The 22,383-nt window shown below is 33.5% G+C and overlaps 3 protein-coding genes across 7 annotated transcripts; 1 reads left to right on the forward strand and 2 right to left on the reverse strand.

Annotated features, from left to right (window-relative positions):
• Nucleotides 1-492: 492 nt before the first annotated feature.
• Dmpd (F-box protein dampened) lies at nucleotides 493-10,374 on the reverse strand. Of its 5 annotated transcripts, none has more exons than XM_083051108.1 (6): nucleotides 9,980-10,374; nucleotides 7,141-7,409; nucleotides 6,802-7,050; nucleotides 5,916-6,111; nucleotides 5,481-5,845; nucleotides 493-5,247 (listed from the first exon to the last, which is right to left on the reverse strand). In XM_083051108.1, the coding sequence occupies exons 2-6, from the start codon at nucleotides 7,369-7,371 to the stop codon at nucleotides 4,861-4,863; spliced, it is 1,428 nt and encodes a 475-aa protein (XP_082907234.1). In that variant the 5' UTR covers nucleotides 7,372-7,409; nucleotides 9,980-10,374; the 3' UTR covers nucleotides 493-4,860. The 5 variants fall into 5 exon arrangements, with proteins under 5 accessions (XP_082907234.1, XP_082907235.1, XP_082907238.1 ...); XM_083051109.1 differs by lacking the exon at nucleotides 9,980-10,374 and adding an exon at nucleotides 9,181-9,656; XM_083051112.1 differs by lacking the exon at nucleotides 9,980-10,374 and adding an exon at nucleotides 8,603-9,167.
• A 3,609-nt stretch (nucleotides 10,375-13,983) lies between these two features.
• LOC145943708 (carbonic anhydrase 2) lies at nucleotides 13,984-19,676 on the forward strand. The gene is made up of 6 exons (XM_083051477.1): nucleotides 13,984-14,162; nucleotides 17,873-17,914; nucleotides 17,982-18,143; nucleotides 18,634-18,881; nucleotides 19,073-19,309; nucleotides 19,443-19,676. The coding sequence occupies exons 1-6, from the start codon at nucleotides 14,120-14,122 to the stop codon at nucleotides 19,674-19,676; spliced, it is 966 nt and encodes a 321-aa protein (XP_082907603.1). The 5' UTR covers nucleotides 13,984-14,119.
• On the reverse strand, nucleotides 19,540-21,967 carry LOC145943709 (coiled-coil domain-containing protein 12). Its single transcript, XM_083051478.1, has 4 exons — nucleotides 21,396-21,967; nucleotides 21,171-21,309; nucleotides 20,727-20,917; nucleotides 19,540-19,680 (listed from the first exon to the last, which is right to left on the reverse strand). Exons 1-3 carry the CDS (start codon nucleotides 21,521-21,523, stop codon nucleotides 20,741-20,743), a joined length of 444 nt encoding a protein of 147 aa, XP_082907604.1. The 5' UTR covers nucleotides 21,524-21,967; the 3' UTR covers nucleotides 19,540-19,680; nucleotides 20,727-20,740.
• Between the last annotated feature and the right edge of the window lie 416 nt (nucleotides 21,968-22,383).

Below are 22,383 nucleotides of genomic sequence, written 5' to 3' on the forward strand. Positions count from 1 at the left end.
CTGGTTTTTAAAATATGTCGGATAGTGTCAATAATAGTTATTCAATATCATTTGATTTGTCTTATTTAAAGTTATTCAAAAAACAACTGATAAAACATTAGAGAGCCTAATGTTGAAAGTATAAAATCAATATTATATATGATTTTATTTGATAATTAGTATTATTATTTAACAATACAGTTAAATAGAATCAAATATGAGAGCAATAAAATATATAAGACAAAAATAATTGATAATCTTTAATACGACTGTAAAATAATGTTATTTTATAAAAATTACAGCTTATTAAAAGAAAGTTAAACACAGAGAAATGCTCTCATCTCACAGATGTACAATGTATCGGTACAAATTAAAAATTGATATAAAAGAAAAATAAGAAAACGTTCACTATATAAATTAAGCGCAAGAAACATCTTTATCTTTTGACAATGATAGATGACAATTAAAATCGATATATATATAGCGATACATTAAAGAGATATTAGAAAACGGTTTCTTTTGTTTTTAAATTATGTTTATTATAAGGTGTATCTAATATATATATTTACAATCGCTTTAATACACGTAAGACCATTTAAGATAATATATCCGTAATTCTTCGGCGTTACAGCGCTTACTCCTGCCGTAACGCTGGCAATTGTGTTTCTATCTTTCCTTTGTCTAATTTCCTTTCGTTTTGTCTCCGTGAAGTGTACACGATTTTCTCTCCGGTATTTCTGGGTATTTGTCTATTGTGTACCTGAGGCAAGGACCGTTGCTTGCATTATTACGCTTGCAGATAGCAGGCTTTCGGGGTGGAGTAGATATATTTTCGGGAGAAAAAAAACACATGTATATCCTCCTCTCTCCATATATAATAGAGCTTCTCTCCCTCCCTCTCTCCTCCCCCGCGCGGACAGCACTCTACCGTCTAAGAAATTATTCTACTCCTAATCGCACATATTCACTGTTATACTCGATCGTAAGTCTAACTTAGATCCATATATGCGTAGTACACAGTTCTACATTTGTATCGTTCGGGGACGGATTATGTCGGAAAGCCGAGAAGAGCGTAAACTATTTAAGACGACGTTGTTGCAACGAGACAACATCGTTGCAGATGTTGACGTGTAGCGAGTGTATACGTGAGGTATGTTTATATATGTATTATAGGCTAACATGCATCGACAGTCGACTAACTCTGGTTAGCGCAATTTTTCCTTCCTATATATCTTTACATATTTTCATTTTGTTCATCAATTCACAAATCGAGAAGCGCATTCTTTTTAAAAGTCCTGGATTAACGCTAAATAACGTTGCCTTTCTTGATTCGATTCTTTATTCACCTCTACAATTCTGAATTTATCGATCACGGATCAACAATTTGTATTAAAATATATCATTTACGACATTGGTATTGGAGAAAAAGCTATTTTTTCTCCCCCCCCCCCGCTAGTCTGTATCGCTAGTGTGAATTAATTAATTATCGGTAATTACTTTGCTTGTAATTAACTCAGGTTCATATATAATAAAATATAAATATATGTAATTATATATAAAATATATCCATATATATTTTCTTTTTCTTACGTAATCTCTTCTGTCTGCATGTTATATATTATATAATTTTTGCATTATTTAAAAAAAGCAAAATTTTTTTAAAGAAATGAGAAAAAATTGCCTATACACAATTATTATACATAAATTTATATACAAATATATATAAATATATGTTATGATTATATAGACATTTTTCTAACTTTTTTAAATTTCGATTCGAACATAATGAAAACATAATGAAAATTATTCTAATTATTTTTCTTGTATATACGAATAAAAATTATACAAGAAATAGTAAATATATTTTATATATAATTATATATATTTATATTTTGGATACTATATGAACTTTTTATCCTGGACTTTTCTTCTTTACGTAGGATAAAGCTATAATGAACATATTTTATATTATACACAGGGATATAATGAAAAGAAAAATCTGTTGATCAATTACGAGAGAATACAAAATCTTTGATACCAATTGACCAGAGTTAGCGCTGATTTGACATTGATGCAATTCGGCCGCTGATATCGATTCTGAATTTATATGTACTTCGTTTTTAGGGGCCCGAATAATGCAACAGAGTTGAGATGCTTCGTTTCTTTTTCCCGAGAATTTCATCCTCTCTGGATATTCGAGAAATATTTCGCGCGACATTTTACAGAGTGAACGTACAAGCATTTCGAAATTTCCGACACGTGTGATTTGGCTATGCCCGCCCCCGTAATGCGCTATTCAACGTAACATTAATAAGTGAAGTTTACATGCTCGTTCGCAGCCAGAAACGCCTCACGTGTTTTCTTTTTTTTTTTTTTTTTCAGATCAAGGTCACTTTCCCGCGGTTATAAATCGATAAAGCATCACATCGTAAATTCTCGTAGAGTTTGAATTTAGTTATTTTATATTATATATACATATACATATATATACATATATATACATATATATATATGTATATATATACACATCACACATTCATCTCACACATATGTGCGTGTACTCTCCTGTTATACTCGCACTCTAAGTTTTATCTCTGTTTTTTCTCTCTCTAATTTCTTTTGACATCGATAAAAAATTATATATATATTTATATATATTTTTTCATATATATTTTAATAATTATTTTATCGTTAATTAATTAATTTTTCAATTAATTAATTAATCATTATATCTTATTGTTCCATTAAACTAAAGTGTGTTCCATATGCACACCTCCCTCCCTCCCCCTCTTCGGCACACAAGTACCATTCAAATATATATACATATATATATACATACGTTCACATATACATATAAATGTATATATATATATTTATAATAAAGTATCATTCACTTATTTATCCGTATTTTCCATTTTTTTCTTTCTTTTAATAAGTAGAATCATGAATAACTCACAATATCTAACTACGCTGCTTTGAGATTAATTGGGTAATCAGTGCAAATAAGACATTAATTGCTTCTACTGTATCAATAATCGCGCAAAGTAAACCGTCAGACTTCCGAAAAATCCAATTGCAAATATCCTCGATTCTTATAATTTACGAATCTGAATGCCTGTTACTTCAAAATCAAAATATGCATTCACAAAGAGAAATCTCCGTCGAATTTATTAATAACAAAACTTCATTTCTTTTTACTTAATATACAAAAATGGCATGATACCCAATCTTCTTTTTTATCTAAATAGAATCATTTCTATAAATTATTATCTAGTTCTATTAATATTGCAATGCGCGCGTACACCATCTCTCTCGCATAATTCTCTTAATAAGACGGTGTAATTCGTAAAAATAAACTAACACCTTTCCAGGTATTCATCAACATTTTGCTCTTTTCTTATGATTTAAATTTGTGCCAGATATTTTCTGGTTATCTCGCGCCATAAGGCTAGGACAAAACTTTCATCATAAAACATTTTGATTTTATCCAGCTTTGAATTAATCAAAAATCTAAATAAACACAAATTATAAACGTGGACAATAAAACATCTATCATGGTATCTAATCATATATGCAATTATAAACAATTTTCTAAATTGAGCAAGCTTAATTTAAAAAATGAATTGATGATTATTCGTATATTATTTGCAGTGTTTACGCGAATTGGTTTTGATAGATCAGTTCTTTTAAATATTTTTTAATCAATATCATGAAATAAAATTTGCTAGAGGTTTAGTTTTAATTTTTATACATGTAAGTTATTACCAAAATATATTGTAAAGAATAATTCAAATGCTAAAACAAAATTTTCAATTTTCTAAAAAAATTATGTACTTTGCATCAATTCATTTTATATAGAAGCGAGCTTTCATGAAATTTATATATACATAAAAGTTTATATGTATAAACTTTTTTTCTGTTCTCATACTGTCCTAATTTGATCAAAAAAAGATAAAGACGCGATATTTAATTTACATTCTAGCCATGACAATTAGAGACAAAAACATTAATTCACATGATAGAAAAAATAAGTCAAAGATGTTACTAATTGTTAGCATTATTCACAAGTGCATCTGCACTATATTATACAATTGCAAAATTATGTAGTTTTCTATGAAACACTGCTACAACATAAACTTCATAATTTGTTTTCAACCCAAACAACAATCTATAATTATCAAATTAACGGACAATATTTCTCGGATCTGTGACACCGAACAGTGATATTTATCGAACCACGAAATAAACTCTTTTCATACGAGTTGAACTATGCTCCTGTCTTTAATTTCATGGTTTTATCAAAGATGCACCAAAAACATGATGAAAGCCACTGCGCATTTTTGATCAAAGAGCAAAATGGAAGGCGAGTCTTTTCGCGACGATAATAGTTATTGTATTCTATCACGTGATACCGCTGTTAAATGCATGGCAAAGATAAAACGCGATTTTAACTTTCTATTATCCTTTTGCAATTATTACCATCGTTGCTACGGTACACCGAGGGTAATAATTGCAAAATAATTACAAAGAATTTTAACAGGAATTCGGGAAAGTATAGTTAAGACGTTGCTTTATGAGCAAAGCAAATGATCGGCTAGGCTTCTTTAGAATATTTATAAAATGCACGCCATGCATCGGCGGCAACATCTCTGTCCATGAAAAAAAATCTGATGCTCATTATTAATGCGATTTTTTTTTAAACGAGGTTCGTTGCGCAATATGCAGGACGTTCGGTGAGGAAATTTTGTACTCTTCTATAAGATCATCGGCTTGCTGACATAAAGAAACGCGCGTAAACTATCGTAGAAAGTTCCCCATCTCTCCGGAAATCCATTAGAGATTAGTTGAACGATATTTGTACCATGATCAGTGTTATCGATTTTATATCTTTGAGCGCTTAGCCTGACGAGACTTGGCAGTGCGACGTGATTTTTTCGCGGGATCGCTCGATGTTTCCTCTGTGGTGGATCTCCGTTTAAAGGATATCGAAGGCACGGGAGCCTTTGGGGGTGCCATCTCCTCCGTCGGCGTCGACGAAGGAGATTGCGTAACTACGGATTGCTGTACCACCTCGGTGGGACTGTGGGCATCCGCGATGGGAATGAAGTCATGCTCTTCACCAAATGCATCTGGCAGCACTCCCTGATTGGCTAAAGCTTGTAAATCCTCCGTAGGAACTGGCATTGACTGGCCGCAACCTACACACACTGGTATTGCTGGAGATTTGGAGCGCCAATACTGCAGCTCGGTTTTGCACTTATTCAATTCCTAGAGAAAAAAAATTAACTATATTCATAAGTTACAAATATACAGATATTTTTTTATATCATATTTTTGCACCAAATGAGAAGCTCGGAGTAAAAATGGACCAACACATGAGATTTGTAACACGTTTTCACAATTAATATACGATTCGTATTAAATATCAAATTGTAAAGTGAGTTCTTATAAATTATGACGGATATTTGTCCCGAACTCCTCGAATGTACCTGGGTAAATACCTGTAGAAGCGTGCTGAATTTTCGCGACGTCTCCTCATTCTTCTTGTCATTATCGTCCAGTCGAGTAGCATATTCCACAATCTGTTTCTGCTGTTCTGCAATTTTCGATTTGCAACTCTTTAAATCCCTGCGCATCAGTGTCAGCTGGCTATTGTATCTTCGCATGCCTTGTTTTATCTTGCGAATTCGTTTCCGCAGAACCATATTCGATTGTGGTGGCGACACACTGGATTCCAAGAGAGCAGCATCGTCCGAGCAATGCGACGAAGAACCTTCTTCTTCACCGGTACTGCCCGTTTTTCCGTTTCCAACGGTTAAAGGTGTGGAATCCAGGCACATAAATGGTTTACTCACACTACTAGTAGCTGCAACAATATTGGTCTCCATAAAGTTACATCATACAATGAAAAGTATAAAATCATCGATTTCACTTACAAGAGAACGTCCCTGCAAGATCCAGAAAGTCAGCACCGAAATAAGGTATTTCCGGTAATGTTGGTTCAATGTGTTCCTTGAAATATTCCATAGCCATGGTGCTCAAATCAAACAGTTCATCTGTAACCTTATAAGGTCTTTGCAATTTCGGAGTAACTTTTATGTAATAAAGAATACGATAAACCTCGTCCAGAATCTGCAAAACACAGTAGAGTTATTTTTTATTTTGGTTTTTTTGACAGTTAACAGATTAAACATATTTGTAAACAAGAGAAAAATATGGACGTCATAAAAAAATTTTTTTTTATTATTCCAAAGTTATTGCTCCCAAATTTTAGTATATATTTTATTTTAATTGTCTACATTATGTCCACTAACACATTACGTCATTATTTGATTATTATATCAGGATATCAGCTTTTGTAGCTTTTTATTTAAAAACATCATTAGCAATATATTTAGTTTTTTTCAAAGTTTTCAATTCACCATCATTTTTGAAACACTTGGAAAACTAGAATAAAAAACTGAGTGAAAGATAGAAGATATGCATATTCATAACTTTGACTGAATGGATATGTAAAATTGATTTCTGCGCATCAAGCATTGAACTGTCATAATAATTATTTAGATACCTAAATGCTACATAGAACAATCAATAGAATCGATCTAAAATAATTTAGTAAAGTTATAGAGACATGCACACAATATTTTTGCTTACTTTTTCATTCTAAATTGATTATACATGCAGTGCAAGAGAAGAGTAAAATGGGAAAACATAGGGAAACATATGGAGGATACAAAAAAATGTATATACAGAATCGATCTTGCTGTATTCGAATCTGGCGATACGAATAATCCTTACTTTCCAAGCGACCCTTATACTTACTTCACCAGGAAAAAAGCAACAATGCTTCCGTTCAATATGTTTGCCGAAACTCATTTGCAGCAAGGTAAGCCGCATATGCAGAGTTTCTATGATATCAGATTCGCAAGCTAAAGGATGATTTCGACGTGCGGATTCGCGTCTGGGCATTTGCGCCTTGATAGCCTGGAAACGACTCAACATCTGAGCTTGCAGCTTTTGAAACGTAGAGTTGAGGATTGATCCACAAATGCGGTCCAATTGATGGCAAACCTGATGCAAACAAAAAATGTTTGCTATAGTAAAATTGATTATGGGAAATAAAGTTATATGTTTATATTAGTACTTAAATATAGTACTTACTAGACGCATATGAGCTACCATATTGAAGCCTAAGTAGCTAAAAATCTTCTCAAGGACTTCAACAGGTAAATCCAAAAGATTCAGATTGCGTGATTCAATAGTGGATCCGCTGTTAGATGAGCCAGTTGTTACCGAATGGTGCTTTTTCAAAGAACTCACTTCTCCGACTTCACTAACTGATCCACTACTACTGCTGTTTCCCATGTTGCTTGATTGACGAGTCGACACCATTTTCTTGCTTTTCAATGCGCAACTTTATCCACAAAAATCTGAAATAAATAGTCCGACTAAAACAATTGTATCAGATTTGAATTACACATAACAATTCATTCTCCTCTTTCAAAGTTGCATATTGTAATAAACACTTGATTCTTATACATTCATATGATATATAATCTAATTTTTACATATTAATTTTTTTAACATATATTTTAGAGAAATTTTTGGTAAATATAGAGAGCAAGATGCGGTAATATATATATATACATAATAAACAAGATTAATACAATGTAAAATTATATGTATAGTTATCCTCTTGGAAAGTTAAATATTTACAATTATTCAAATTATTCGTATGTGCCTATTCATTAAAACACACACGCAAACTAATTTCTTATAAAATACACTATAACGAGGATGCGACAAAAACATATAATGTATAGTTCAGTTTGATAAAGAACTTGAAAAACTTGCAAATCTGTTACTGTTATCCATTTGCGAAAAATAAAAATTACATCGAAAGATTAATCTTCATTTGAAGTATAATATTTATTAAATGATTTTATTCTCCCCGCGTACACACAAGTGAAAAAATTCCGTAAGCTGCTTCCTTCCTGCAGAGAACCAGTTTAAATAGCAATTAACCAAGATCTGGCCAAGTCATTAAACTCGCTTCAGAACGAGGAGCGAAAGATCGCGACACGAATGTGCGAGCACAACTTGAATAAGGAATCGGGGACCCAGAGACTTGGCCTGACGACGAGACAACAATGGACAGATGAGGCGAAAAAAAACACCGATATCCGAAAATTCGTATACATTGTTGAGAAAGTGACGATTCTTATCCGCGAATAGGGCGATCGCGCTGTTATGAGGGTTCATTTCAATAATGCCTCTCGCGACCATTTTCGCCTCCGTTGCGAATTATTCATAACGATCGTACTTTCCGAGGAGAGGAGTTATCGCTGTATCTCGAGGAAAAAACGAATCACCTGCACGCACTGCTCGATCTTGTCTTGAAACCTTTCGGTCTTATTGGGTCATACACGAAACGAAAAGGAAAGGAAAGGATAAAACCTCGCAACGCTTCGAATTCTGACTAGAATATTCTCGAGCGGAAAAAATTCGATGGAACATTCTCTCTCTGTCTCTTTCTCCTCCTCTATGAAAATTCGGAAAAAACCGGCAATTTACAAAGCATCGTCGCGACAAAACGAGGCTGATTCATTCGGCGTTCACTAACACTAGTAGTCCAGCTCGAATCGACGTTTCTCAAGTTCTGGATCGCATCAGCGTTGCTCCGTCCGACACACCGCACTTGGCCAAACTTTCATCTTTTGTCAATTTTTTGTCGCCGTTGCTTCGATGCGCGAGAGAGATCAGGACAGATTGTTGGCTAAAAAAAAATTAGTTCACCACAAGGGTGATGATGTCTGTTAGCAACACGGTTCATCCGCTTAGCGAAGATGAAAGAATTATCAACGAATTACTAATGTCTGATTAATATTTTGCTCAATTCTGGTTATTCAGACTATTATTTTATATCGTGTGTATATATGTATGTACGTATATATCGATGCGAGGCGACATTAACGGTCACGAAAAGAGGTTTGCGCGGCGTCGCAAAGAGTCGGAAGAGGGGGAGTGATGTAGCATGAAGAGAGAGAAAGAGGGAGAGGAACCGAGAGTCGCGGCGTTAAATGACGACGAACAAAAGGTTGCAGCCCAAGAAGGAATCGAACGCGACGAAATCGATTTCACTGCGAATGCGAAGGAAATCACGGCGCAATAATAATGAGTCGTAATAATGATCGCTTGTACTTGGCCAGATATCTGGAGTAGATCCGCGTCGAGACAGCGATTCCCCGATGCCTCTCTTGATCGTCCCCGTGGAGAGAACGAGCGGAACGACTCAAGATGAACACCTTTTTTTTTTCGCCAATACCTCGAAGAAACGTGCGGACGGACGCGGACGAGAGAGAGAAACAAACGTCGGGGAAACAAACCCGATGACCGTGCGCGCGAGTAAATCGATGCACCCGCGATCTTCTCTCTTTCCCCGCTACAACTGGTATAATCTGGTCGCCGAGAGCGAGATCGGAAGAGAGAGGGAGATAGAAAGGGTGAGAAGAGGAGAGCGCGAAGGCTCGAGGGCTCGAAGGGAGACGACGTGCCCCGAGTTAGGCGAGCGCCAACGATCACTGTATCCGCGTTGGCGTTTTCAACGACATTTTGACGGAGAGACTTCTCTGCCTCTCCACACTACCGCGTTCGTTCTCGCTTCGTTTCACTATCGACCCCCTCTCCCTCTTCTCTCTCTCTCTCTCTCTCTCTCTCTCTCTCTCTCTCTCTCTCTCTCTTCCACTATGGCACTTGCTATCGCTCCCTCTTTGTCATTCTCTCTTTTTCCATCCTCTTCACTTGCACGCATTCTCTCTTTCTCTCTCTCTCTCTCTCTCTCTCACTCACTCACTCTTTCTCTCTTCTCCGTTAAAACGGCCGTGCAATTATGGCGCGGTCAGGTACATAATCGCGTAACTCGGGGAAAAAAGAGCCGCGTAGCAGGCCTCCAACAGTTTAGTAACTTTCCTACCCTTTCACTCGCTCTCGCGTCTTTTACCTGTTTACGCTGCCTGTGGCTGTTGGCTGTCCTCGTCACGATCGCACAGATTATCCGCTGCGACGAGAGAGTCTCGAGGATAGAGCTCTCTTTCTCTCTCTCTCTCTCTCTTTCTCCCTCTCTCCTGACTATCGAAAATAAACGTTGTCACTGGCCGCGACGCGGCGGCGAGCTGTTGCTGCCTTCCTCGCACGCACGCAAATTTCGCAGAAACAGGAAACAGTCACAACGGTGACAGCGGCCCCCGCGCGACCGGGCCGTTGCTACGCTCCAAAGCGGCGTACCGAAGCAACGCCGACGCTGACGACGGCGGCAACGTGAATGCGTACATATGTATTACCCGCAGCGCAGAGAATGCGCTCGCGATCGCGCTCGCGACGACTACACGCTCGCGTTCGATGCGATGCGATGCGTGTTGGGCCTTTGGGCGCGTGCGAACTGCGAACGACGACGGTGCACGCGCGAGGCTTCTGATTGGTCGCCGCGCCTGCTATCGGTCCACAAACCGCTAGGTATATGCACATGCGTACGCTAGGAACTTTTCGATCGCCCTAGTATCTTTCTCGCGACGCGCGCGACATCTAAAAAAGCAGAACAAGTGTGTTTCACAATTAATAAAGAAAAGTTGAAAAAATGTAAATTCCCACGTATATCCAGCTTATTTTCTTGTGCTGAACAAAATTTCGATTTTCAATATATTGTATCATGTCACGAAATTTTACGAAAAAGATGTAAAAAAGATATTTTAATGCTGTATTAATAAGTAATTTATGCTGTATTAGCTAGAAATTATTTGATAAATGTTTTATGCAAAATTAAATATAAAATGCACTTGCATTGCAAATGCTTTGAAGCACTCGCGATTTACTAATCGATATAAAGGAATCTTTATTCCATAATTATCCTGATTTATAAGTTAAATGATTTACCACATTTGTAATGCTAATTGAAATGTACTCATAATGTTAAAACTTTCAATCTCGAAGCAATTTATTACGCGAAGATTAAAATTAATTTTTCATGATTTTTCGTGATTAAATATTGGATCTAATACATTTTAAAAGAAAAAAAAATTATAAATTAAGGAACATTGATGAGAAGCACACACACATACAACCTGTCTACTAAACTTTTCTGAAATGTTTATTCAAACTTAACGATTTGTCGAGTCATCAAAAAATTCTCGCGAATTTAAAACTGATATAGCTGCAATTATGAAATTATTTGTGGCATCTTTATTTAAAATCCTGAATATAAAATGTATTTTTTATTAAAATTGCACCTAATCTTTAATTTATGTAGTTTTCAATAATTGTGCCATCAAGAATCATGTAACAGTAATTGCAACTTGATAATTCCATTGAAATTGTAAACAAATATAATCATATAAATATATTCAATCATATAAAGATACTTCAATCATTAGATTAGCAATTTATTGAAATGCATAGATTGATGAGTTTCCGCCATTTTCACATATCATGCGTTTTGTTATCAAAAATATTGTCTTATTTTATATATTATATATATGTATATATACATATACATATATGATGTTAATAAATTTTAATCAGCCATTTAATATATGTATATTAGTCAAACGAAATAAGCTATGCAAAAGGCATTTGTTTATTTAATAATTATATAACACATTACGATAAGAAATGATTTACCAAAAAAAAAAATCATGTCAATCTGTCAATCAGATTCATTCTCTCCCTCTCTATAATCAATATTTAAAAAAAACTATATAAAATACATAAATATCATGTAATTATTGCCTTTACCGCATTCCTGCATTTATACTAATAATAGATTACATATTGTATATATGTATCATGGCCAACGATACATCGGCAATCAGATGGTCACAAATTGTAAGCTATATATCGCACACATATTAGCTGCCCGATTGTTATCTCAATTTCTGCCGTTGTGCAATCGACGTACAATAGTCGAGCAGTAACATTACGCCTTCATCATTCACTAATGTTGCATTGTTAAGCGTATAACCAATTACGTTAATTTTCCAGAATCCTATAAGTGCAACAATATTTCGTTCCGACGTTAGCGCATTGAAGTTTCCAAACAAGCGTAATGCTTTATATCGCACGTGCACCGGTTTTAATTCTTTATTAGTCACACAGTGCTGTGGAGATGCTAAACTAAGCAAAAGGAAATTCAATTTAGATCTTAATTTTTGCCTTAATGACCGATTATTCTCGCATAATGTACTACTATTAGCTAAGAATGCAAAAATGTGTGTAATTCTTCCTGTTATAAATATTCCCGTAGAAAACCTGCAATCAATTCTGTCTTCATTTTGCTTTAAGAGCGTCGACTTCACTGAACAAATAATCCGTCCTCTTCTTTGTTTTCCACATGTTACCTTAGAGATTTGTATTAGTATAGTACGTCTATTATGCCCCATTACGGCACACTTACGAAATCAAGTTGGCTGACAATTTCGACGAAATTCTTGTCTTTAACGCTATTGAGCAAATTGACCTTCGTTCGATATTTCAATGTTTCTTTTCAGAAAAAAATTTGATTAACAAAAGCGAAATATTATTAATTGCGTAACTTTTATTTGAACGATCTTTTTTTAAATCTAAAATGTAAAATTTAGTAGATAACATTTTATAATGAATAGAAAGAACTAACATATATTTTGTATTTGATATTATCTCATATCAAATACAAAATATATATTAGTTCTTTCACATAATTGTGTTGCATTTTTCAAATGTAATTTTTATTTATATATTTTTACGAGTTTTTCTCTTTAATTGTACTTTATACTATACTTTTCTTTTACTGTTTATATCTTATTATATATATTTACTACGAGATTTTTCTTAGAACGAAAAAAATATCCAAAGAAATTAAAAGATTAAAAAACTAGAGATATATATTGTATACACATACAAGTCATGGAATGAATCTAATCAGTCTATCATTAGTGGAATTTGATAAAAATATCTCTTTTATATAGATGATAAAAACAGGATGTTATTAATCTCTTAATAGCCAATTTGCAAAATGAGATCACGAATTGTGTAACAAATCTGCCGCGGATTACAGTCATTGGAGAAAACCGCAGAGAACAATTTCGCGAGAGACGGATGTTGGGAATACCGAAAAGCGGCGGTAGAGACAAGAGAGTACCGTAAATTATTCACCACATATCGCCGGATATATTCAAGAAACTTCCGCCTGTACCGGTCAAACAAACTGTCAAGTATCATATACATAGGATGAAAGTGTGCACCTGTAAAACTGAAGTCTACAAAACGTCACATTGTAAATAAATGATCCCGTATATACGAAGAGTTTGTATAAATGATTGCCTGATTGCCAAATTGCCAAGTTTTCAACTCAAGCACCTGTCAATCTTTTCCTTTTTCACTTGCTACGATGGTTTGACATGTGATAAATTATCATCTGATTAAAGATAGAAAAATCCGAATATTGAACATTTTCGAGAACGTCAATAATATAATTATAAATTATTATAATGTTATATTATATTGTAAAAGTATACATCTATAAATATCAATTGTGTATATGTGTTCTAGAATCATGCGAATATCATATAAAAATATATTTCATATTCGGAATTAAAATAATTATTATTCGTCTCACATTCTTTTCTTGGAGAAAAAAAATAATTCATATAATTATCATTATATATATATATGTATATACATACACACAAAAGTACAAAAGGGATATGAAATAAATCCAGGTTGATTTTCAGACAATCGGTCTCTAATATTGTCAATTCAAAGAGCCAGTTTTTGCCGATTTTTAATCGATTTTTTATTCATCTATTTTCTGTCAACTCCGGATCATATCTTGAAATCATTACTCGACATGTTGATTCCGCGACGTTGTCACGAAATCAACAAATTGTTCTTCCCACCCCGCTGTCGACGCGGCAGTGCGGAGAGTCAATCGCACGCACGCCGTAAAATAGAAGCGGCCGACTCTTATTTAACATGGTCGACCGAGCCGGCGGCACCTCAGTCCTCCACCGACCGTAACAAAGCATTCGCATTTTCCTTCGCTTATTCCTCGACGAATCGGCGAGTCCGCCGCGGGATTTCACGGCGTTAGACGCCGACGGGGTGAACGATCATGGTGTTTTCGGTCGCTACTCTCGGCCTTCTTCTCCTTCCAGGTACGTCTCTCCGCTTGAATATTTAACAGATGGTTTTATAGAATAGCTTTTCTACATAAAAAAAAATTTAACATCCCCTCGAGGTTGCTTCTTCAAACTCTGTTGTTCTTAGTCGTGTAAATATATATAAATCGTGTAAGAAGAGGATATTATTTATATATGTATATAGTTGTTTGGTGTCGAGTATTTTTGACTTTAAAAATAAATTATGACAATATACTATTTAAATTTGTTTATCTTTTTTTTGATGATCTCACAGAATAATCAGTATCTCAAAATTATCGATCCAAGAGTTGTTAATTTATATGATATTAAACGCAAATATTTTTTTGTTATTATAGAAGAATCGTTATTATATTTTTGTGCGTTTGATTAAATGTTATAATGTACAGATGAATTATGAATTTGTGTACAGTTGTGTAACAAGGATAAGTATTGAAGTATCTTACGTTAATTTCAACAATGGCAATGAAAAAAATAACGAAATTATTCGAATCACGCTTGGATGATATTTTGAAACTCTGTCATTCTTAATCGTATTCTTATTCTTTTTAAATTAAAAGGATATTTTTTTTACTAAAAATAAATTATGATAATATTTAGGATTTTTTTAACGATTGTATAAATAATCAGTGTCTGAAAATCAACCTAGAAAGTCTAGAGACTATTAATTTAGATGATATCAAACATTTTCTTGTTAAGTAATATAGAAAGATATTATATTTTTATGCATTTCGTTAAATTATTATTATTAGAAATATATGAATTATAAATTTGTGCACTGTTGTAGCAAAACAAAAATATGGAATAAAAAATGTGCAATAGCTTTGACAATAGTTACGATGATAAAAAAGATAAGGAAATTATCCGGTGCGCACAATAATGATGATGATACATGATTCTGCGAGATTTTTCATATGAATTTCGTGATGAAAAAAGTGTCTCGATTATAGCCATAGCGCACAAATTATATCATCGCCGTTATGCTGTCAATGCACTTTTGTTTAGCGATAAAAGCAGATTTCGAGAGCAATAGGGATGCAATTAATTTACATATAGACAAAACAAAATTGATTAAATAAATTATTCGCTGTGTTCAATAAAATCGATGTACTAATACTAGACGGTTGAATCAAAATTGCAACTATTCGTGTATATGCAACGATTGCAGGTATGTGTTAAGTATCTTCAACCGTTACATTAATGTTGCATTCAACCGCATTAATATGCATCGAAATCGCTGCGGATGACTGCAGAATACTCTACAAGAGTCGCGATTGAAATGCTAATGATGATTCTCGACCTGCTGTCAACCCTTCGGACCATTAAATTTTAACACGATTCAATAGCAAAGCTCGAATCGTGATATGTTTGATTTAAGATTTTTCTGTAATAATATGAATTTTACTTTTAAACACCTTATCTCAAAGTAAATAAAAATAGACATATAATAATAATATATCTTATCTCAAAAATAGTATAAAAATAGTATAAAAATAGAATATAACGATAGGTATAATGATAACTGATAACGATAATTATGTGATAACGATAATCGTGTGGAAGTAATCGTATGATGGAATATATTATGAATTCTCTTCACGACATGTTTGTATGTCGGACAAATCGTTAAATTAAAGCACATTGAATAAATATATTTATTTGTAATTTTACTATACTTTATCCAGTTTTAAGATCTTACACAATTATAATATATCCTTGAAGATATATAATAATATTAACGCTATTATTCGAAGCGGGATAGCACACACATACAAAGAAAATTTAAAACAATTTTTCGTAATCTATATAATGTATATAGTAAAGTTGATGTTAGCTGATTCCCCTTCGGCTAATTTGACGTCTCTCATATTTTCTTTTAATAAATCGACTGATAAAAATGATGATATATCCCGATAAAAGTCGCGATATGCTCAAATTGTAAACATTATCGTTTTATATCACATCAGTTTTGTATATATATATATTGTTACGTCCCTAAATATATGTGTATGTGCGTCTGCTATTTTTGTCTATCGTGTTAAAATGTACGGCTTCACAAATAATAATCGATCAAGAGTAAAAGAAAGAAAGGCATCTAAAACTTGAGTCACATAATTTCTAGCGATTATTGACTTATGTCTTAAAGCGAGCACGAAACTTGAAATCATACGTGACCGTCGTCAAAGACTGTTTGAATTGTAAAAATGTAAATTCCCGACGATATATGAATGTTTTCTCAAGAGATAAAACTTGATGGATTGACAAATGGAACGTGGAACAGAATTAATGAAAGAATTCGTTTAATCAATAATTAGAATCTTTCGCACGTTACGAAAGTTTGATTAAGTACGATTAATTATTTATCGTTACGTGAAGTCATTTCTACATGTAATTTAAAAACAAAAATTCGGATAAAAAAATTATTATTGAACGATGCAAAATGCGTAGTTTTCTCAAACGCAATCAATAATTGATAATTTATATGACATCTAACATCAATCTACGTCATTTTATTAAAAGATTAATGAATCCTATAATGTATCTTCGCGAATATTCATCTTCTTCAAAATTAGATATGTACAGATGAGTCTATTGTTAGAGCAGTTGTATCGTCCGCCTTTTTTTACATGGACTAACTGATTAAATGAATGTGATATTAATTTTATTTCTTTTTTTTTTGCATAATTTTTTTATATTAATATACGTAAATAATATACTTTTAAGATAAATATTCTTCGGTTTGTACCGGTATGTTGGCGATTGTTAGACGTCTCCGTCGAATAACAATGAGATATTAATAAACAATAAAATAAAGTCGAAATTTTTACTTTATTATTAGATATCGCGAGCCCTCGATGCTCCTTGCACGCATCTCACGTAATCATGCGATAAAAATTTTGCATAATGGAAGGACGCCGAGGATGGCTCGTCATCCTCAAGATAATCGCTTTAAATCAGCCAAGGATTTCCAGCCAAGATGTCACGTTGGCGGTCTCTTCGTGTAGTCGTTTCGACTAACAATAAAACGAAAGTAATATTCTCGAGTAAATCGTTATACTTGTCGCATATGTCGAGCAGATGCGGAGAACTTTAAACAAGGCATTGCAAGGCGAGACGACTTGCCCGTCAAATAAGTACCGATGAAAAAAAATCCCGCGTTAACGGATAATCAAGAAGTATTCTGACGCATAATAAATGCACGGAAATGATCAATTGTCTTTCCGTGATCAGAGAACTCCAAATACATTTTCAGCTTCCGCGAAAATCTTTCTGCACATTTGACAGCCAGTTCGTTAAAAAGTGTATTAATTATATTTAGGAATATGAGCAAGAGATATCGATCTATTCCAAATTCGTTATAAATATTGTAACATTTTCTTAAGCTTCAATAAAAATTTAGTAAGACAATATATTTTTTTTATTAATATTAATTTTAGGTAAAATTATACCCGATATAAAAAAAATTATACAAATTAATTTATATAAATTATATAAATCAAGACAAAATATTGTAGATTCTCGATATCCAGATATAAATTCGTATTTTTATTTATTTTTTTTATCCAGTATATATCATCTCTCATTATAAATCGAATCTCCGTTCTATTAATATCATTATTCATCATTATTTATTACTCTATACCGTTTCCTCTCCGTTAAATTTTTATAACACGAGTAATTATTCTATTAAAAATGTTTCTTTTCAGGATTGTGTCTAGGCGAGGACTTTACTTACGACGGAAATCAGGGTGAGATTAATTATAAATTCGCTGTGACATGTTACTCCGAAACGAGACCAATCTTATTCTCGCACAGGTCCATCGCATTGGGGTGAGGACTATAACGCGTGCATCGGGAAACACCAGTCGCCCATTAACATAGAGGAGCATAATGTTAAGAACGTGAGTCTGCCGCCGTTGAAATTGTTCAACATTGGCAATCCGTCCCTATCGTTCGTGACGAACAACGGTCACACAGGTGAGGATTTTACGGTTTGTTTCTGACCGCACGCTTAAAAACATTCTCCGCTTGTTTACCTATCTACGTGTGTAGCCTAGGTTTTTTTACCTGGAAAAACTATCGCGTTCACGAGAATCGGAATCGAGAAAAACGAATTTCTTCGCGGTATGATTGGAAACGAAACGAGGAATAACGGCTGTACTATAATTATTGCCTGCCGTAAAAGCAATAAATCGCGTGAATGTTGAATAAAGGAGACTGGAATAAAAAATTCGCAAGTGATACATTGAACGGTTAAATCCCGACGGTTAAGTCCCGATGATTAAATATGCCATAAAGAGCCCAATTAAGTTAACACGTAATCGGTCTCTCTACATGCAGAAAGATATTTTAATACGCAGTTGTCAACGTTATATAAAAAAAAGATATAATCTAGAAACTGATATCTTAATAATTATTGTCGTTGTATGCTACAATTTAGCTTCCTCTTTCTCGTTTTTCTTTTCAGTTATGCTGAAAATCAACGCATCCAAAGCGCCCGTGTTAACCGGAGGACCTTTAGAAAATGATTTTTATGTGTTTGAACAATTGCACTTCCATTGGGGAGAAAATGATTACGAGGGATCCGAAGATTTAATTAACAATCACTCGTTCCCGATGGAAATGCATGCCGTTTTTTACAAGGAAAATTACAAATCGATGGATGAAGCTTTTAAGCATCCCGATGGCTTGGCTATTCTGGCATATCTATACGAGGTAAGAGAAAAAAAAAGAGAAAGAGAAATCGTGTTAAAATTTAAATAATTATATTATTTTATTTCATCCATTTTTCGCGTAATTGATATCTTATACACGCAATTAATTTTATCTTTTATATTACTGTAATTCTTTTAACAGATAATTTTATGTTTTAAATTAATTTTTTATCTCAATAAAATTATGTCTAGGTAAGTCCTAATCCGAACCCAATGTACGAACCTATCGTAGAAGTATTGCCTGATATAGAAACGGTAGGAAATGAGAAATTATTGCGAGAGCCCTTGCTGTTGGAAAGATTATTTATACCGAATATTACTACCATCCAAGACTATTTCACGTATAACGGCTCGTTGACAACTCCACCTTGTCTCGAGGTAGCGATATGGATTGATTTTAAGGATCATCAACGCTTGTCGCATGAACAGGTATAGATCATATGTTGAATATAATTTCGTTATAAAATTATTTATAAAGTTTGTACAAAGAGGAATTTTTTGACTTATTTAAGCTGTGCACACATAGATTTATCAATTCAAGGAATCATTCGCTCTATTTCAGTTAGCTGCTTTTCGTGATTTACGGACTCAAGAAGGCAATAAAATGACTCACAATTTCCGGCCGGTGCAGCCTTTGGAAGATCGAATAGTTCTTCACAACATTCCGTCAGGACAGAAGAATATTCCTCGCACTTATCATCGTTTCGATGAACATTCTGGACAGCGCGATGTCAAAGTGCCATTTTCCATCATCGCGCTAGGAGTTCTTTTTGCGATCCTTTTATTTGCCACATGAACACCTGATATGAAATATTCTAGTCAATTACGTCTTTCAATTGCTATCTTAATCTTTATTAGAAGAATGATAGAGAAATTGACACATATTATTGCACAAAAAAAAATCAGAAATTAATTTAATTTTGCAATATTGTTTGAGAATCAAGCTATTTAAGGCTCCTGGTACCTTGCCGACCATGTCGGAATCGTGACGTCAGAGACGAGAAAACACACGCTATTTTTTTTTAGATGCCATTTCTAAATAAAAACATATTTGCATAAAATAACACTTAAGATCTCTTTAATACACTTCTAAAAAATGCCGAAAACTATCCTTTTCCCTTTATAATCAATCAACAGCTGTAAAATGTAATATTATGAGGCCCAGTCCTTCTGGTCTTTGCACATGCACAGTCATTCCGTATGTCAAAGTCTGATATCTCGATCATTTTACGGTTGTTGATTGACTGTCAAGGGAAAAGAATAGTTTTCGGCGTTTTTTAGAAGTGTATTAAAGAGATCTTAAGTGTTATTTTATGCAAATATGTTTTTATTTAGAAATGGCATCTAAAAAAAAATTGCGTGTGTTTTCTCGCCTCTGACGTCACGATTCCAATATGGCCGCAGTGAGCACCCAGGAGCCTTAATAGAGCAAATGTTCAGAAATGAATTTTTTCATAATTCTAGCACAACTACTTTGAATATATTTATTTTAAATATTTTTTTTTGACGCACATACACATACACATGTATGTATGTGTATGTATAGTTCCTAATAATAGCATCAATAACTGTATTTTATGTATTTTATGTATACAGTAGATTATTTTTTTGCACAGCTTGCGATATAACAGTAATGTTAAAAAGTAAAATATTGCATTTAAATTGATAAAATTTAGACTTGCGTCATGTCAACAAGTTAAAAGCATTTAATTTAATTCATGAAGAGAACTTTATCTGATTTGTATATTATAAAAAATAATAAAACATTACAAGTAAAGGTTATTATTGATAATCTTACATGCTATAGAAAAAGAGAAGGCATAATTTATTATAAAATATATATTACCGATAACAGTACTTCTATTCTTTGTTAGTCTCATTTACATAAATTGCTAGATCTTGTTGGCCTTCTTTGAGACACGCTCTTACTTCTTCTGCTATTGCCTTCTGTGTTCTCCTCTCTAATTTTTCTAATTTTTTAGCTATATCTCGCTTTAAATCCCAATCAGGTTTTCTTGGTGCTAAATTACTGATGTCCTAAGCAAATAAAAAAATATGTGTTTCTATACACACAAAGTCAACCGTAGTAATACTATGAAGGATGGAGTTAGAAAATATATATGTAGAATGTTCCAAATCACCTTTTATGGCTTCTTTAAATAATTTGGAATCAACTTTTGCTTAACAAAAACTATAGAGACCAAGCTTTGACATCAGTTTTGTGTAAATAAAAGAGATGAGAAAAGGTAAATATATGAGAATAAATCTGTGATCCGCAATCATAACTTACTAGTTCCTCGATGACCACTTTGCTGCTCGCAGCATCCAACTGTTCACGAACCACAATTTCTACATCTCCAGGTTTTGCATCCTCTATCATATTACTCTTCAAATTTTCATCTTGCGGCTTGTAGCTTCGGAATTTCGGCCTGAAAATGAGATTTTAAACAATTTTATAATAATTCAATCAATGAGGTTAAGAGATTAAAATCATTCATGGAAACAAGAGATTTACTTTGGCAATATTTCGTCCGTGTTGTTCTTATTTTCTTTACTTTCTTCATTCTTCTTTTTGAGAGCCTGAAGCCGTTCTTTTCTCTTCAGAGCCTCCTCTTCCAGTGAACCAATTTTTTCTTCTGACATTTTTAAAACCGCTTTAATCAAACTCTCCGATTAACTTATCAACGTAATACCCTTAGTATTACACAGTATTTGGTTAATATGAATACAATTATTAATTGTTCGATGCATGGAAAGAAAAGTTAGATTATGAACGACGAATTATAAAACTAAAAACTTTGCTGTTGACACAGTTTTATCAGTCGAATGAATCGCCGGTTAAATTAATCCGAGTTTTCTCAGATTCTCCTAACCTCGAAATTACAGTAGAATGTATTGTGCATTTGTCAACTTTTATTTTTATTACCAAGAGAAAAGATCTTCAACTCGTGTGGAAGATTAGGTTAAAAACATTGTTATTAACTAGCGTCACTATTCACAATATATATATATATAAAATATATAGACGAAGTTTATTGTTTATTCTTTAACCACACTTCGGTCTTCGAAATGCATCGACAGTTCGGCAGTTCGGCACCGCTCGGAACACCGACGAAGATTGCGTTCCGATATATATCGCATATCGATATATATCGTTTATCGATATATATCTATCTTTAAACTTAAATCTTTTCTTGCCTATCAGCAGCTAAAGACTGAGACATAATGAGAGAATAAGAAATATGGAATTAAACGTAAGAAATTATAAAGAATTAAGTCCATGTCAGACTACGTGTTAAAGATTGAAATTAAAGATTAGGATTTAACCAATCAAAACAAAAAACTCTGTTCCGATTGATTATATTTCAATCTCTATATTCATAGTCTGATATCGGCTTAAATCTTTACAATTCTTTATTTCTTATTTATTATGTTTGAGCTCTAATGTTTATGTATATATTTTACATATTTATGACAAGTACAAGCTGCGCACTGTATCGTGT

This window comes from Prenolepis imparis, unplaced genomic scaffold, assembly GCF_030444845.1.
Source record: "Prenolepis imparis isolate NDT839.2.m4 unplaced genomic scaffold, iyPreImpa1.0 SCAF_12, whole genome shotgun sequence".
NCBI classification, from domain to species: domain Eukaryota; kingdom Metazoa; phylum Arthropoda; class Insecta; order Hymenoptera; family Formicidae; genus Prenolepis; species Prenolepis imparis.